Here is a 17,399-nt window from a genome sequence, read left to right as displayed (position 1 = left end):
CGATTGGACGAAAAATAAAAATGTTCGGCTAACTTTACATCGAAATTTTAATTATTTAATTTAAAAAAAACGATGAACCTCCAAACATTTTAATTAGACTTCCAATCATCTCCAAACGATTTCCAAACGATTTCCAAACGATTAATTAATTTTAATTATAAAAAAATTAAAGTAGTTTGGGTAACTTTACGGAGGTGTTTCGATTCTACTACCAGTAAATGCCAGTAAAGTTAAGAGTAAAGGTAAGAGAAAACAGGTGAACGATCCCAATAAATATAATTTTTTATTAAAGGAAAAGAAGGACTTAAATATAAAAAACAATAATTTATAAATTAACTCATATTGGGAAAAATTATTAAAATATAATTATGGAAGAATATATTTTACTCGACAATGTTATTTTCGAATCTTCTACTAGTGCCTTTTCAAGTGACAGTGATGACATTGAAGAGGTATTAGATATCATAATGAATATAATGACAAAAATGAGAGGAGAGTGTAAAAAATTAGAAATTATTTGGAGCATGTTGTTGCATTGTACACAGATATCAAATTTAAATCACATTTTAGGTATATAACTATATTTGTACATCCCTTACAGAAAATATAGTTATTTGGTTAATTTATCATTTTATGTATTTTATGTATTTAAAGTATTAAAATTGAATATTTAAATACTCAATTTTATAACTTTAAATACACAAAATAAAGAAGAGAAAGAAAACAAGGAATAAATCAGAGGTTAGAATAGATTTGTTCTTATAATAAGTATATCACTTATGTATGAGTTAATATAAATTTAACGTAATGTATTTAGTATTATAAGAATATTTAATAAATACTTATATACCCTCTGCAACACTTCTTTTCCTTTAATGGAAAATTATATTTATTAAGATCGTTCATCTGTTTTCTCTTACCTTTACTCTTAACTTTACTGGCTTTTATTGGCAGTAGAATCGAAACGCAGCACCAGTAATTTTCACTGCTGTCAACTGCACTCGTTTTACTGGCAGTAACTGAACTTGTTTTCAAATACGTCCTTAGTCGACAATACAGACAACTCCAGCCTTTAAACATTATATCATCTTTTAGAAATTTTTAAGATAGTCTTCTGGTGCTGCCTAGGATTTGAATTAGCGAAATATGCTAGCGATCTGTTGAGAGATGTCAGCAAATTAGTCAAAGTTTTATTAAAACAGATTGACATTAATTGCGTCCTCGTATTTTGCTGACAGCGCTAACGAGATGTCGATACTGAAAGATATTCTTCAAACAGAATTTGACAGTAAACTGGCAGAAATTCAGCAGAATCTAAGATTCTTAGTTATTTAAATAGAATAGCGATGTAAGACGTAAATAATATTTATGAAAACTCTTAATATTTGAATCGATTTCAAAACACAATTATACAACAAATAAAATCTTTTACTATGATTACATACTGTAGTTTATAATTTTGACAATATATGTTAAATTGTTATGAATAATTGTTGATATTTAATTTTATCGATAAATAATAATATCGGTGAATATAAACAATTCGTTGTGCGAATACAAACAACGATATTTTACTATAGCAAGCAACTACAATATTTACGAGCTTTACAATAAACTATATATTCAAAAAAAACTTTGGCTAGAATAAAACTGTAAATTTTATTAAATTTAAAGTATACAACGTGTCTCCTTCAAAAGGACAAGTGTAACTAGATTGCTATAAGTTATAAACGCGTTTGTTTGGTTTTACAAAAAAAAAAGTTCACAAGTAGAAATAAATCATCATTATAAATAAGTAAAATCGATTTATCTCTAAATTTTAAAATAAAGTCAAATTTATATTCTGAAGAAATTACGTGCATCAGAAAAATTTTTACAATAAAAAGAGTTTCGATTCATAGTATAGTCAAAATTATTATAACAATTATAGATAAAATCTTTAAGAAAGATTATTTCAAATGTTAATTGCAAAAACAAAACTAAATCCAGTAGAAAAATAAATAAATTAAAATACATTGCTAACTTAAAGTTTGAATAGGTAAATAAAAACTCACTTAAGAATAAAAAGTTTATATATATATATATATATATATATATATATATATATATATATATGTGTGTGTATATATAAAATTTAAAACATAAGAAAAAGTAATTGATAATTCAAGTATACAGAAATATATCAATTTGTAGGATGTGTCACTTATATTTTGATATAAAACTATATAATAATAAAAAAAATAATGTCCAAACAATAAATTATATATTTTCAAGTTTTAATTAAAATAATAAGATTAAAAATGTTATTCGTGGAAATGATTTCAGCGATGAATCCTACTGTAAGCAAAAAACTAAAGCTTCAACAATTCGTTTAACAGTATAACTACGATTTTACTAAACTACTGAACGTGCATAGAAAAAATTCTGCATTAAAGGTTCAATACCAAGAAGAGTTTTTCTACGTAAAAGTAAATACATAGATGTAGATACATAGGTAAAGTACATTCTTATATATACATATATATGTATATATCAGATGATTTAGAATAAGTGTAACAAAAACTTTAACAAATTGTCAAAGTTGATAGGTCATTCTGAGCAAAAAATATCATATAAACTATGAGTCCTATTCTCAATTTTTATATAATTTTTATGTAATTAAAGTAGAATCAGTAGTAACCAGAAGAGTAAATTTTGTTGGTATCATAGTAAAATCGGATACTTAGTAATGATCTTTGAAAAATCAAAATAAAACAAAAGAATACGAGATATACTAGGTTTGTTCTTTTTAGCTGAACTGGCGGCACTAGTTCAGAAAGTGTACACTAAAATGTTTGTTTTAGCGGAAGTGACGTCAGATGTTGCTGTTCTTTTTATCAGTGCAGTAATATTCCGTGCAACAGTTTATTGCACTGCTTACTCCAGGTCCTGAGGTGGTGTAACGGTACAGTTCAATATGGCGACATACATAAACCAAAAATAAACATTAAAATAGGTTATAATCTTTTAATATTTTTATATAATTAGTTATAAGTTTTATTTTAAGTGATCATTTTCATCTAATATTGGTTCCGCTGGTGGTATCATGATTATATCTTCTTCATCAGATTATTCTGCTATCTCTGCTATTTGTATATTTTCATCATATCATTTTCATTGTAGAACGCCATATTGATTACTACACTATTGCGTTTCTTTTATCCTTTTCTGTACTTTTGAACTTATAAAATTATTGCAGTGCAGTGTAAGCACTATATTGAACTAGTGCTGTACTAATCCAGCTAAAAAGAACAAACCTAAATGTCTCGAAAGAAACAAAAAAGTCACTTGCTCTATTGGAACGGGACTTCGTGTAATTGCTTGCTTAGTATAGGTGAATAAAAAAAGTCATACACTCTGTGCTATTAGTGGGTGAACGTTTTTCGCACCTTGTGCATCGTTCGGCGAATGGGCTCTTAAGGAAGCCATCGAGGGTTGTCGTGATGGCATTCGTACGCTCGCCCTTGAACCACGTCTCTCCTGAGCGTGCAAGAGTTTATTCTCCCTCAATAACGAAACGTTCATCAATCGCGCGTTAGGTGTATTAAAGATGGTGCGATTTTCTCGCCAGCGAGCTCTGCAATTTTACATCGCACTAAATGAGAATAGACTCCAATTTAATTTCTTGTAACTGCTTTTTTGTTTATTTTTAATAGCTAAACTTTTTGCATTAAAATATTCAATACAATAAAATATATTGTAAAATATAATGTTACAATAAAAAATAATATAAAACTTATTTTTTGAGTTTTTTCAGGATTTCCATACTTTTCCTTACCCTGTATATATATACAGGGTAAGGAAAAGTATGGAAATCAACGTTCGTGAGCAGCTAGAGCTCATTAAACTGAACAGAAAAGTCTTTTACCATTTTGCAATTTTTACAATATTTATTAAAATATTAATTAAAAAAGATTAGCAAATAAGTGCACGCTTTTCGCGGGTAGACAATGGGCCGTACTCTCTAGGCGTTTCAGCGGCAAGTGTCACGCGGATTGCACGGGAACGAAAAACAACCATACTTTTCGTTGCTGTGCAACCCGCGTGACACTTCATCGCTGGAACGCCTAGAGTGTACGGCCCATGGTCTAGCCGCGAAAAGCGCGCGCTCATTCGCTGAGTATTTTTAGTTAATATTTTAATAATTATTGTGAAAATCGCAAAATGATAAAGGACTTTTCTGTTCAGTTTAATGTGCTCTACCTGCTCACTAACGTTGATTCAATCTTTATGGGACACTCTGTATATATACATATATATATACAGATTGTCCGGTAATAATCGCCCAACCTTTCATGGGCAGATAGAGCAAGTCAAACCGAATAGTAAAGTTCTATACCATTTTGCGATTTTCAGAATAATTATTGAGAAATTAATTTATAAAGATTGGCAAATCCGACGCGAGTATCAGCCGGCTGCAAAAAAGATGGCGAGAAGGACAGCCCTAAGGACGGTCGCTAAGCGCGCGCGGCATAAATAGGCGCCATTGCCTCGCGGTTACTAGGGGCATAGACGAGAAGCGTTGATAAGAACAATAGATTAGTGATTATTATTTAGCGACCGGCCTAGCGGTGGGCTGTCCTTCTTGCCATCTTTTTTGCGGCGCGCTTGTACTCGCTCGGATTTGTCAATCTTTGTTAATTAATTTCTCGGTAATTATTACGAAGATCGCAAAATGGTAAACTATTCGGTTTGACTTGCTCTATCTGCGCATGAATGGTTGGGCGATTATTACCGGACACCCTGTATATTATTGTAGAAAGAGTACGAAAGAAGGCAATTCTTTGTCTGTGTTGAGACGATGAAAACACAGGAGAAAGAGTTTGAAGTGGATAAATACTGTGGAAGTGACAAATCACGGGGTTCTAATCTCTTCTGTGTCTTAATCATCTCAACGCAAGCAAATAATTGCTTTTTTTCATACTCTTTTACTACACACACGCACGTACGCGTACGCACATTTTTAGCTGTAGGCGTGATGAAGAATACGTTCACTATATGTATATTTATGTTTAAAAAACTCTATCACAAAACTTTAAAGTTGAATATCTCCGCCAAAAATAATGAAATCTTAAAAAACCAAAGTGCATTTGAAAGAGTACATTTTCAACTTTTATTCTTAAGCTGGAGCAACCGAAAAAATGATTTTTAGATTATGCGCAGCCATCTTAGTTTGTATTGTCGACGTACTGAAATTTTGGACCCAAATTCAAAATGCAAAACGACATGAATAAAGAAATCATGTTTGAAATTTAGTCTTACTACTTGAAAGCTGATACTTTAAGTTTCAAAATGTTTTTTTTCATTCCTGTATGATGATCTGTCTACTTAACCCTTTGAGTCACAGCGGGTCACCCAGAGACCCACCTTTTTTTCGTAGTTTTTTTATTGTTTTAACTACTTTTTTATCAACAAATACCGGATTTTTTTGTTTCTACAGAGTCTCTAGAACATCAATAAGTGTAAAAAAAAATATGAACAGTCATTAATTGTTAATTGCAAAAATATCATATATAAACAAACAGTCGAAATTAGTACTTTTTTACGAAAAAATGCATTTTCTACTAATCTATTATGACAATAAATACGGCAATTTTTTTATAATCTTAGTACACTCTAAAATATTTTTCAGAATTTTTTTAGAATTTTCTACCTTGTTGTTTTTGTTAAATCCTCCTTTTTTGATAAAAAATATATAAAAAACAATATTTTCTGTTCTAAATTGAAAGTAACAGTCGTATTCTTTTTTAAATTTTTTTTCTAAAGGTTTTTTTAGATCGCAGAATCTGAATCTAAAGGAAAAAAATTTAATATAGAGATCCAATATGGCGGAAGTAAAATTTCGTCTGTTATATTAAATCCGCCATCTTGAATTTTGAAAACCTGACAACGGATTCGTAATCAGCGACCCCAAAAACCCTTATATACCAAATTTTATAAAATACTGACAATTAGAAAAATTTGTGACTCAAAGGATTAATATGGCCTATTAAAGTTTAAAAAGAGTTTTTTCATTTAAAGTGGAATAACTTGGCAAAAAAATCGTTCCACGAAAAATAAAAAACGAAATTAAAGCTAAAGAAACAGCTTTTAATTTGAAATTGGTTTGATAAGCCAGAAGAAATCACTCGGTGCGATGCGTTAAAGTTGAGATTTTCATTTCCTTATTTGCCTTATTCCACTTCAAAGTTACATAACTTCAAAATTAATGAATTTATTTTTATAGGTCCAAGAAGATCTCAAAGTAGACGTCTCAAATTTTAATTTGGTTTTTTATTTGTTTCAGTAGGATGATTCCTCGCAAAATAATACAGCACTTCGAAGTTTGACAATTTTTTCGTGAAAAAATTGTTGTTCTGTTAATTTTTTGAAGAGTGTACATACATATATGTATACAATATAATAGTAGTATATACATATAGTAGTGTATATATATATATATATATATATATACATATATATGTATATATACAGAGTGTTCCAGGCTTATCGAATCACCTGTTAATGGTGGATTCCTGAGATCATTTAGAGACGAAAATCCTAATACCAAAATGTCGAGGCTACAATAGTTTTCAAATGGTAAGAGTTTAAAGTTGATCAATTAGCATGACAAAACTTCGCGCGTTCAGGTACGTCGCATATTAAAAGTGCCACCGCACTAAATTTAATTATCGACATTGAAATATTGATAAATTATGTATTTAATTTATTGTTAAGTTATTGTTATGTAGTAATTTATTGTTATTAAAATAATTTTATAAATTTATCTCCTTTATGTACGGTTAATAAATTTCGGTATTAGAATATCTCCGCAATGACAGAAAATCCTCGTAGCCACCCAATTAAATTCAATGTCGATGTTGCGCGCGGAATTACGAGGATTTTCTGTCATTGCGGAGATATTCTAATACCAAAAAATTTATTAACCGCACATGAAGGAGATAAATTTATAAAATTATTTTAATAACAATAAATTACTACATAACAATAACTTAACAATAAATTAAATACATAATTTATCAATATTTCAATGTCGATAATTAAATTTAGTGCGGTAGCACTTTTAATATGCAACGTGCCTGAGCGCGCGAAGTTTTGTTATGCTAATTGGTCAACTTTAAACTCTTACCATTTGAAAACTATTGTACACACCTCGACATTTTGGTTTTAGGATTTTCGTCTCTAAATGACCTCAGGAATCCACCATTAACAGGTGATTCGGTAAGTCTATAATATATATATATATATATATATATATATATATATACATAAAAATATATATACACTACTATATGTATATTCTACTATTATATTGTATACATATATGTATGTATACTCTTCTAAAAATTAACGGGACAACATATATATATAAAGGAAAAAGTATGGAAACCCTGAAAAATCGGAAAATAAGTTTTACAGAAAAATGTTTTGAACAAAAGTTGTATTGTTTCGAAAGGGATATAAGATGATACCATTGGTTTGACCTTGGATAGTCGTTTGAAGGTCACTATAAATTTCTTAAATGGAACACCCTATTTTTTATTGTATATTCTTCTAGAGCTTACCTCGAGAGTTTTCCAAAACACTGTAGTTAAATATTTTTTGATTAAGTACTTTTTGAGTTATGAGGTTTGAAAGTTCCAATATTTTGACATCAAATACGAAATATCTCGTAAAATATTAATTTTTCGATTATTTTATTTCAATACCTTTTAGCACATAATAATAATCATAAAGAAAATACATGGTTGTTTCTTTAAAAAAAATCAAAAAATTAATATTGACGCATTACCGAGGCTGATGTTGTACCAAGCCTCATAATTCGAAAAGTACTTAATCAAAAATCATCAGTTTATAACCCTTTCGAAACCATACTTTTGTTCGACACATTTTTCTGTATAACTTATATTTTCCGAGATGTTTCAGGGTTTCCCTGAAAAATACTTTTTCCTCACCCTGTATATATATATATATATATATATATATATATATATAATATATATATATATATATAATATATATATATATATAATATATATATATATATAATATATATATATATATAATATATATATATATATAATATATATATATATATATATAGCATTACGTTTTATTTTTATACGTATTAATTGAAATAATAGCTGCACTTAATGCATACGATGTAAATATGTAATGTTTAATATCGATTGAATTATTTTGCTTACTTGCTGAAGAGTCTAAGAACAACGCAAATGATGATAAACATCAGTGCCATGCCAACGAGAACGCCGATCATTGCTGGATCAATGTATTGGAGGCTGGTTGGTTCTTTAATCTCGGCTGAAAATAAATTAGTCGATATGCATGAAAAATTAGAAGTTATAAATTAAAACTCACATATGTAAGTATCTTACAAAAATTAAGCTAAACAATATCATCATGTATTGTTATGATAATAATATGTTATTATTATGATAAAATAAGAAACAATCGCAAAATTAAAAACTGCATTAAACATAAGTATAAAGTAAAAATTAATAATCCAATCAAAATAATTTTAAAAAATGGTTACCAATTCTTAATTGTTTTATTTCAACATATATACACACACATGCACGCGCTTACATACAAACACACATATAAAAACATTTATTGTAATGGTATTCATGGCTTTTTAGGCATTTGTAATAAAAATCGTTTAAATGTATATTATTTTTTTATAAATATTAGTTTATAAAAAATATTATATATAAAACTGTGTGTTTTGAATAAACAACAAATTATTTAAAAAAATATTTAAAAAAAACTTTTTAAAAAAAATCAAGATTATCTTAAATTGTTCATAATTATGATCATATATTTTTTACTTAATTATTTTATTTTTTACTTAATTATACATTTATGTGAATAGATTAATCTTCATTATATATATATATATATATATATATATTATATATATATATATATATATATATAAATATAATATATAAATATCATTATAATATATAATAATCTTAACTTTAATCATTCTACACTTTCTGTAAAAATATTAAGTAAAATTATCAAAATTAAACAATTTATTAGATATTTTATAATTTATTTTGATGTATGTATAAAATATCAATTTTTACATAGGTATATATAAAATATAAATTATCTCATAAAATCATATTAATTCTTTTATTAAAATATTAGTTAATTTTTTTTTACAAAATAATTAGAATTTATTCATAATTCTATCTCTTTGTATAGTAATAAGTAACATTGCATCTGTAATATATAATGATGTAATTTTTTAATGCACTTATATAATTTATATATCAAATAATTTTATCATTTTATCATTCTGTATATAAAAGTATTAAAATAAAATCACTCACAAAATTAAATAAAAAATTAAAATTCGAAAAATAAATATTCTTCTGAAATTGTTGTATATTTTATGTTATAAATAGTATATTAAAATAGTATATAAATAGTATATAAATAGTATATATTAAATTTATATTATTTCTTTGATAATTTTAGACTTGCAGAATAGAAAAATCGATTTATGTCAAAAAATCATATTTCATTTTAAAAATGAGTGATTTAAAATATTAATATTCCAGCAAAGAAAATTAATTAAAAGTTTTATATATATATATATATATATATATATATATATATATATATAGAGAGAGAGAGAGAGAGAGAGAGAGAGAGAGAGAGAGAGAGAGAGATTATTATACAGGGTGTCCCAGAATTCGCCGACACGGAATACACAGCCTGATTGTCCGTGTCAAAAGAAGCAACTTTTTCTTCAGCAAAAATGTCGAGGCATCAATAATTTTTCAATTATAAGCAATTGAAAAAGATGGGTTTTGTCGCAAATCAAACTTTGTAGAATTAAAAGATTAATGCAATTATATTCTGCAGTTAATTTTAGGTAGAGTTTACTAAAAATTTTATTTAAGACTTAGTTACAGAGATATATAATAGCAAAATTTGGAAACTAGCAAAAAATGATAACTTTTCTCGACATTTTTGCTGAGGAAAAAATTGCCTCTTTTGGCACGAACAATCACGCTGTGCATTCCGTGTCCGCGAATTCTGAGACCTGTATATATTTCACATATATATAAATATTATAAAATATTGCATATAAAATTATATATATTTTATACAAACACCAAACTGCAATAAAAAAATAATTAAAAATTTTTTTTCTTTGATATTAATATTTTAAATCATTCATTTTTTAAATGAAATATGATTTTTTGACATAAATCGATTTTTCTATTCTGCAAGTCTAAAAATATCAAAGAAATAATATAAATTTATTTTAATATACTGTTATATATAATATTACATATATATACAGGGTGTCTCAGAATGACCGTATCACCTCTCGAGTGCAGGTAGAGCGGGTTAAATGGAATAGAAAAGTCCTGTACCATTTTGCGATTTTCGGAATAATTATTGAGAAATTAATATACAAAGATCGGTAAATCCGGCGCGAGTATCAGGCCGTTGTAAAAAAGATAGCGAGAAGGACAGTCCTAAGGACGATCGCTAAGCGCGCGCGGCGTAAATAGGCGCCATTGCCTCGCGGTTACCAGGGGAAGACGAGAAGCGTTGATAAGAACAATAGATTAGCGATTATTATTTAGCGACCGGCCTAGCCGTGGGCCGTCCTTCTCGCCATCTTTTTTGCGGCGGGCTGATACTCGCGCCGGATTTACCGATCTTTGTAAATTAATTTCTCAATAATTATTCTGAAAATCGCAAAATGGTGCAGGACTTTTCTATTCCATTTAACGCGCTCTACCCGTTCACGAGTGTTGGCTCGTTAATTATGAGACACCCTGTATATGTATATATATAAATTATATATATAAATTATATATATATTATTACATATAAATGTCTCTATTTAATTTGTAATTTATCTTTCTATGTGTTCTGTAATTTATTAATTTTTTGTTTTTTGCGTCTCGTCATTAATCATTATCAATTTATTAATTTTTGTATCCATATACCTTGCTGTGTTGCTCGCTCCTTAAGTCTCGCAATATTTACTGCTTATTATTATTAGAGCTTTTTTGTCACATTTAATCTTTTTTATTAGTAATTTTATAACTAATAAATTTACAATTTTTAAATTCTCTCTTTCTTATTTAATCTTTAGAAAATAAATATATAAAAATAATATTTTTAAGAAACAAATTGAATTAAGTATATGCATATTATTCTTTAAACGAATCATTTATTTACGACTATTAACGATCATTTCATCTATATTAATAAGTATCAGAAAACCGCAATATTATTTCATATTTATTTTTTTCTTATTTTTATCTTTTTGTATATTTTTTTATTTTTATTTTTTATATAAAAAAGATATCCTTGAAAGACGTCGAAATAAGACAAGCTTTATTAATACTGCGCTTTTAATTCCTGCTAAGGCATGTCGAAGCATGTGGGCATGTGACAGGAATTTCATTAAGGGGATCCTAAAGCTATTCTATATTACACGGTAAAAAATGTTGTGTTAAATTTAACACATTTCTCGTGCTCCACTTTATCCACTCTAATTTTAATGTTAATTTAACAGAAGCAAATATGTAAATAAATAACACAAATAATATGTAAAAAATTAACACAAAAATGTGAACTAGTGTAAGATTTACTTGTTATTGTGTTGTTTTAACTCTTAGAAACGGTGAATATTAACTCAATGCAGAAAAGTTAAAATAAAATAACGACAGTATGTTATATTAACATAAGAGTATGTTAAAAATTTAACACAAAAATTTCTACACAAGAAAATTTCAACAAATATACAAAATGTTTTTTACCGACAAAATCAAACTTACCATGATATATTTGCTTAATATAAAAGTTGTAATTTATACACATAAAATAAAATAGGTTCCCACTGTAAGTATTGCATGAAGAAATATTTGTGAACTTTTAAAAATGAAAAATATTATTTTTCTTCCGTTGTCACGTCCTGGCATGACGGAAAGGAGCGGAAGGGCACGATTCGCGGTAGCCGAGCGGAATATCTATGCGAATGAGCGCTTCGATATCCTCATAGAGGATCGCAATGATGAAGAGAAAGAGAGAAAAATAGGAAATAAGAAGTAATAATAACTATTAAAAATGTATGTATTATTGATTTATCGGTTATCTAATTGGCTGGTTTATTCTGTTCTATTGTTTCAAATTCGTGAATCTGTCGGAAAGCGGCAACTAATAGAGAATTTCGTGGGATAATTCGTATTATTAACTGGTATCAGATGAGTATTCATATATTTAACCGATTGAATTATTGCTACTATTATTTTGTTATGCGCAATTACAGCTTTTGCTTAAATTCTAGATCACACGACGAGTCTATGCCTGCAGTTCAACATCGCGACAGGAAGAGATAGATAAGAGTGTGTGTGTATGTATGCGTGCGTGTGTCGTGTGTATGTATGTGTGTGTGTGTGTGTGTGTGTACATGTATTTATAAAAATGATAATACTAATTATACTATGTATATATGTGTATTAATTATTTTGTTATGCGAAAATTCTTTTAGAAATGAGTTTAGAAGCCTATTAAAAAACATTTTACTGCACAACATTTTTTTTAACGAAATGTTTTTTATCTAAGTTTCTAAGTTCATATCTAAAAGTTCATTAATTTACCTTCATGCAATTTATATCTGAAACCTATCTTATTTTATTGATACAAACTGCAAAACGTTCATATCAAGCAATTATTATTTACGACCTGGCTCCAGAAGTCGATAAAAAAACTGTAATTTCTTAACTTTTTTCTTTATTAACATAATAAATAAAGATTGCATATTCCGAAAAGGTTTCGGTATATACTTTTATCGTGGAAAAGAATTTATCATTTTCTACAACCAATAAAAACAGTTTGGTGTAATAAAAATATCAATAATACAGGACGGTTTAGAACCCCCTTCCCTAACAGCACATGATATCATTCGAATATTCTATACTCATACTGTGAATATACGTACAGTATATAATATACATCTCTATAATGTCTCAGTAGTACATTATTTTTCATATATTATCAGTATATACTTATAATATTTTAAGAGGATCAAAATTACTGACAGAACATGAATTACAAATTTTAAAAATCTTTTTTTGGCTACAAAGATTGATAAATCCTTCTCCACAATTAAAGTACTTATAAAAGTAACACACAGGGGTGAATAATTTCATATAAAAATGATAAAAAAATTAAAAAATGACAGTTACGTCGTAATAATATTTATTTAATATAAAAAATTCTACGGTATGTCCGCGTAAGAGATATAGCGTCCGCATTTGGAATAACATAACAGAATATTAGTAAACTTTTAGAAATGACTTTAGAAGCTTAGTAAAAAAGATTTTTCAAATTTGTAAAAAACTACTCTTATGCATTTGTGAGTGTGCGAGATCAAAACACAAGCTCATGTCAGACGTCATTTCTAAAAGTTCACAAATATTCCTTCATGCAATTCTTATAGTGGTAACCTATTTTATTTTATGTGTATAAATTGCAACTTTTATATTAAGCAAATATATTGTCATGTCAGGTTAAATTTTGGTCGGTAATATATATAAAACAGCTTTTGAATCCCCTTAAAGGTTCTGTTTCTTTAGAATTCCTTTCCTTACCGACGCAGATTATACGGTCAGATTGTATCACCGGGATCTTCTCGAAGAGGCAGATGCATCGGCCATCGCGGCATTCCGTTTCGCTTACTCGTGCTTCGCATTGCTCGTGGAAAAAGCAGGACTCGTTCACGTTTGCCGCTAAAAAGATTTTTAATATATTTTTATCAAAATACAATTACGAAATGTGAATTAAAAATGAATTACTTAATACTCTTTATGCTAAATGTAATGTTTCATATAAAAAAAAATATATATGTGTATATACACCCATATACAAACACATACATACAAAATAGTAATAAATAGTAATAATTGAAAAGGTTTTGAATATTAATAATAAAAATGTTATATAAATATTAATAAATATTCTATAAATATTGTATATAATAAATGTATATACGTATTGTATATAATAAATGTATATACGTATAAATATTAACAATAAAAAAAATGAGCAGTAGAGCCAAACACTGAATAAAAACAACAATTTTTTATAAAACTTTCTAATGATTATTAGGTAGCGTTTATTTAAACATTTTCAAACGGTCCATTTTTTAAATTTAAACATTCCGTATTCAATTTAAAAGAAAAATTAAACCGCGAAAATGTATATAATCGTCATACAATCAACAAAACGATGCATTCCAGAGTGCACCGCGAAACTTCAATGAAAGATCTTCCATCTCGAAAAGGTTATTTTTTAACAATTGTAATTAATAAATATAATTATAGGTTTTTTGATATTGTACAACTTTCGTAATTACATATTTTCATATTTTTACAATTCTCTTAATTTTAGCCATATATTTTTATCTTTAAACATGTAATAAGGAATTATAAAAAGACATCGCCTAATTTCAAGCATATTGTTAAAGAATAAATTTTTTACAATACACATTCCGTGTTATGTAAATTTGTGTAAAAATTTACTCTTATTTTATACGTCTTTTGTATAGAATACTATGTTTTGTAAAGAAAATATTTCTAATAAATTTTTAATTTTCAGGATCCTAACTCTTACCATGTCCGCATTTGTCCAGGTGGTTAGTGGCTTCAAATTCTTCTCTGCAAGCACAAAGTTTTTTCTTCGGTTCGCAGTAGGAGCCTGCAAAACCGCATTCCTTATCCACTTCACAAACATCGCCAAATTTTTTTGAGCCTCTGCCAGATAAATCTGAAAGAAAAAATACAGAATTATTAAAAACATAAGTTTACTTATATTACTTATATTATTTTAGAATGCTAACTTTTTTATTGTTTTATGTTAAACACTTTTACATATGTGTAATTATATTAAAATATTATGTACTATCCTCATCATAGTTACGTTCAGAAATCAATGAAAAATTTATCAATAACTCGTTACATAAGTTGAAAACAGAAACTTAACATTCTGCGTATTATGTATATGTATTCTACATTATACAGGGTGAAAAAAAGGTAACAAATTTTTATTTAAAAAAATATTGTTTCTAGAAAAAAAATATTTTACACAAAACTTTTGTGACTTTGAGAGAAATATAAAATGGTAACATTGATTTGAGTGTACGTATCATATGGAAGTGAACTTTGTTTTTTTAAATGGTATTATTCTAATTCTTTATATAAATCAATTCCTCACAATGCTTTGTGTAAAAAGTTAAGGGGGCATGATAACTAAAAATTTAATAGTTTACGAGATATTTCATACTTTAATTTGACATAATTTTGCATAAATTATATTTCGTAAAGTATTCATTTTTAGATTATCTTATTTCAATATTTTTATGCACAGAATAATGGCAGGAATCAATTGATGTAAGGAAAACATACAGTTGTTTTTAAGAAAAAATATAAAAACAGCTACATATTTTTTCTTAAAAAAAAGTCATTCTATGCATAAAAGTATTAAGATAACATAATCGAGAAATAAATATTTTACAAGATTTTTGTAGTTATGCAAAATTAAAGTATAAAATATCTCATAAACAATTTTTAGCCATCACAGTCTTACAACTTTTTACGCAGATTATTACAAGGAATCGATTTATATAAAAAAAGTAAGGTAATTCCATAATAGAAAAAATAAAATTGACTTTTATTTGACCTTGACACATACACAAATCAATGTCACCGCCTCTTATGTTCTTTTCGAAGTTATAAAACTTTTGTATAAAACATTTTCTTCTAGAACTAATATTTTTGGAGATAAAAATTCGTCACGCTTTATTTTGTTCACCCTATATGTGTAACACTCTTCTATTGGAACTTATACACAAAATATGTTTTACTTACAAATATAAATATAAATATATGTGTATGTACGTATGCACGTGTGTGTGTGTGTATAATATTAACAAATAACAGTTAATATTTCAAAAAATCTTTTTACTTATATTTAATTTTAATTATAATTTAATTAATTAAAATTTAAAGTCATAATTTAAAGATTTTTAACATTATAATTTTTAGAAAAATGTTATTAGCAGAAATTATGTTAATTAAAAATATAGATTAATAGTTTTCATTATTAAAATATATTCAAGATTTAAATTGGTGCACAAACACAAATTAAAATTAATTATTCATTTATCTAATTAATATAAAATTAAGTAATATGTGTGATTTCAGATTAATATATTATCTTAAAGTTAAAAATAAATTATACTAAATTTAAAAAGCAATTTTATTGATAATGAGAAATATTTTTAAATATATTTATTATATGTAGTTCTTGAAAATTATCAGAAAATATTAAATAATAATCAGAAAATATTAAATTAAATTTTGAGATTAAAAACAATCCGTTTGCGGTGACTTGAAAATATAGAATTAAAAGTGGCGACTATTCGACGGCGCAAAGTTAAAATGGCGTCAAGCGGGTCAATCTATACATTAAAAGTGGGTCACTCCACTATGGCACGTTGCCAATGCTCTCACATGCGAAAACTCCCACGCCTACCATCGTCACCACCGTTGCCGTCAACTACCCTCTTTTTTCCCTTGAATTACTTTCCGGTCTGCATGTGTGCACGCCCATTTGAAGGCATATACTCGTGCACATTTGTGCTAGCTTCTTAATCGACTTAATGTCAAAATCGGAACTGAGAGCGAGCTCTTCACATTGAACATTAATAGCTTATATATACTTATAATTAGAGATATAGCGGTAAATATATTAGGTAGAAGTGTAATATCGGTATATAGTGGACGTAATATATAAATTATTGGTAGATAATATTAAATTATACTGCAGGTTTATTAGATAAAATGTTCAAATAATTACTACAAAAAACTTCATTAATATTCAATGTTTAAAAATTACACTAGTTTACAAAAAAATATTTTTCTTTTCATTATTTTGAACTAGACAAAGTGTTTCTTAGAGTTTTGGATGCTGAAAATTGCATTTTCGAAAAAATGTTCCAGACAAAAGTTGTTAATCTAAAAGAAGACAAATAATCGTAAAAATAATTTTAGAAAAAATAATTTTTTCCAAAGTCATTGCCATTTTTTAAAATTGTATGATTTTTTTTATTTAATATAATTAAGCAAAACTTTGTATGCGCTTAAAAACTTTTATAACATGGTTAAAAAGTAAGATGTCGAAATAAAAAAACGCATTTTATAGAGATGAATAATACATTAATGATTTCTGAGAATTACAAACATTGACTTTTTTATTAAAAAAAAAATTTAATTTTTTCACAGTCAATCTCAATTATT

The 17,399-nt window shown here is 27.1% G+C and overlaps 1 protein-coding gene across 4 annotated transcripts in view; it reads right to left on the bottom strand.

Moving 5' to 3' along the window:
• The window catches only part of Jus (EB domain-containing julius seizure protein), a 47,260-nt gene that overhangs the window by 4,728 nt on the left and 25,133 nt on the right, over positions 1-17,399 (bottom strand). For 2 of the 4 annotated variants that reach the window (XM_072905567.1, XM_072905569.1), the window contains exons 2-6: positions 14,716-14,868; positions 13,695-13,832; positions 8,247-8,361; positions 3,429-3,616; positions 921-1,070 (exon numbers count right to left, since the gene is read on the bottom strand). In XM_072905567.1, the coding sequence (XP_072761668.1) occupies positions 921-1,070; positions 3,429-3,616; positions 8,247-8,361; positions 13,695-13,832; positions 14,716-14,868 (744 nt within the window). Of the gene's footprint in view, positions 1-920; positions 1,071-3,393; positions 3,617-8,246; positions 8,362-13,694; positions 13,833-14,715; positions 14,869-17,399 lie in introns of all 4 variants that reach the window. The other 2 variants (XM_072905568.1, XM_072905570.1) reach the window with 2 other exon arrangements.

This window comes from Anoplolepis gracilipes, chromosome 14 (genome assembly GCF_047496725.1).
Source record: "Anoplolepis gracilipes chromosome 14, ASM4749672v1, whole genome shotgun sequence".
Taxonomy (NCBI): Eukaryota; Metazoa; Arthropoda; class Insecta; order Hymenoptera; family Formicidae; genus Anoplolepis; species Anoplolepis gracilipes.
Note: the sequence above shows the minus strand (reverse complement) of the source record. Positions and strands in the feature narration are given on the sequence as shown.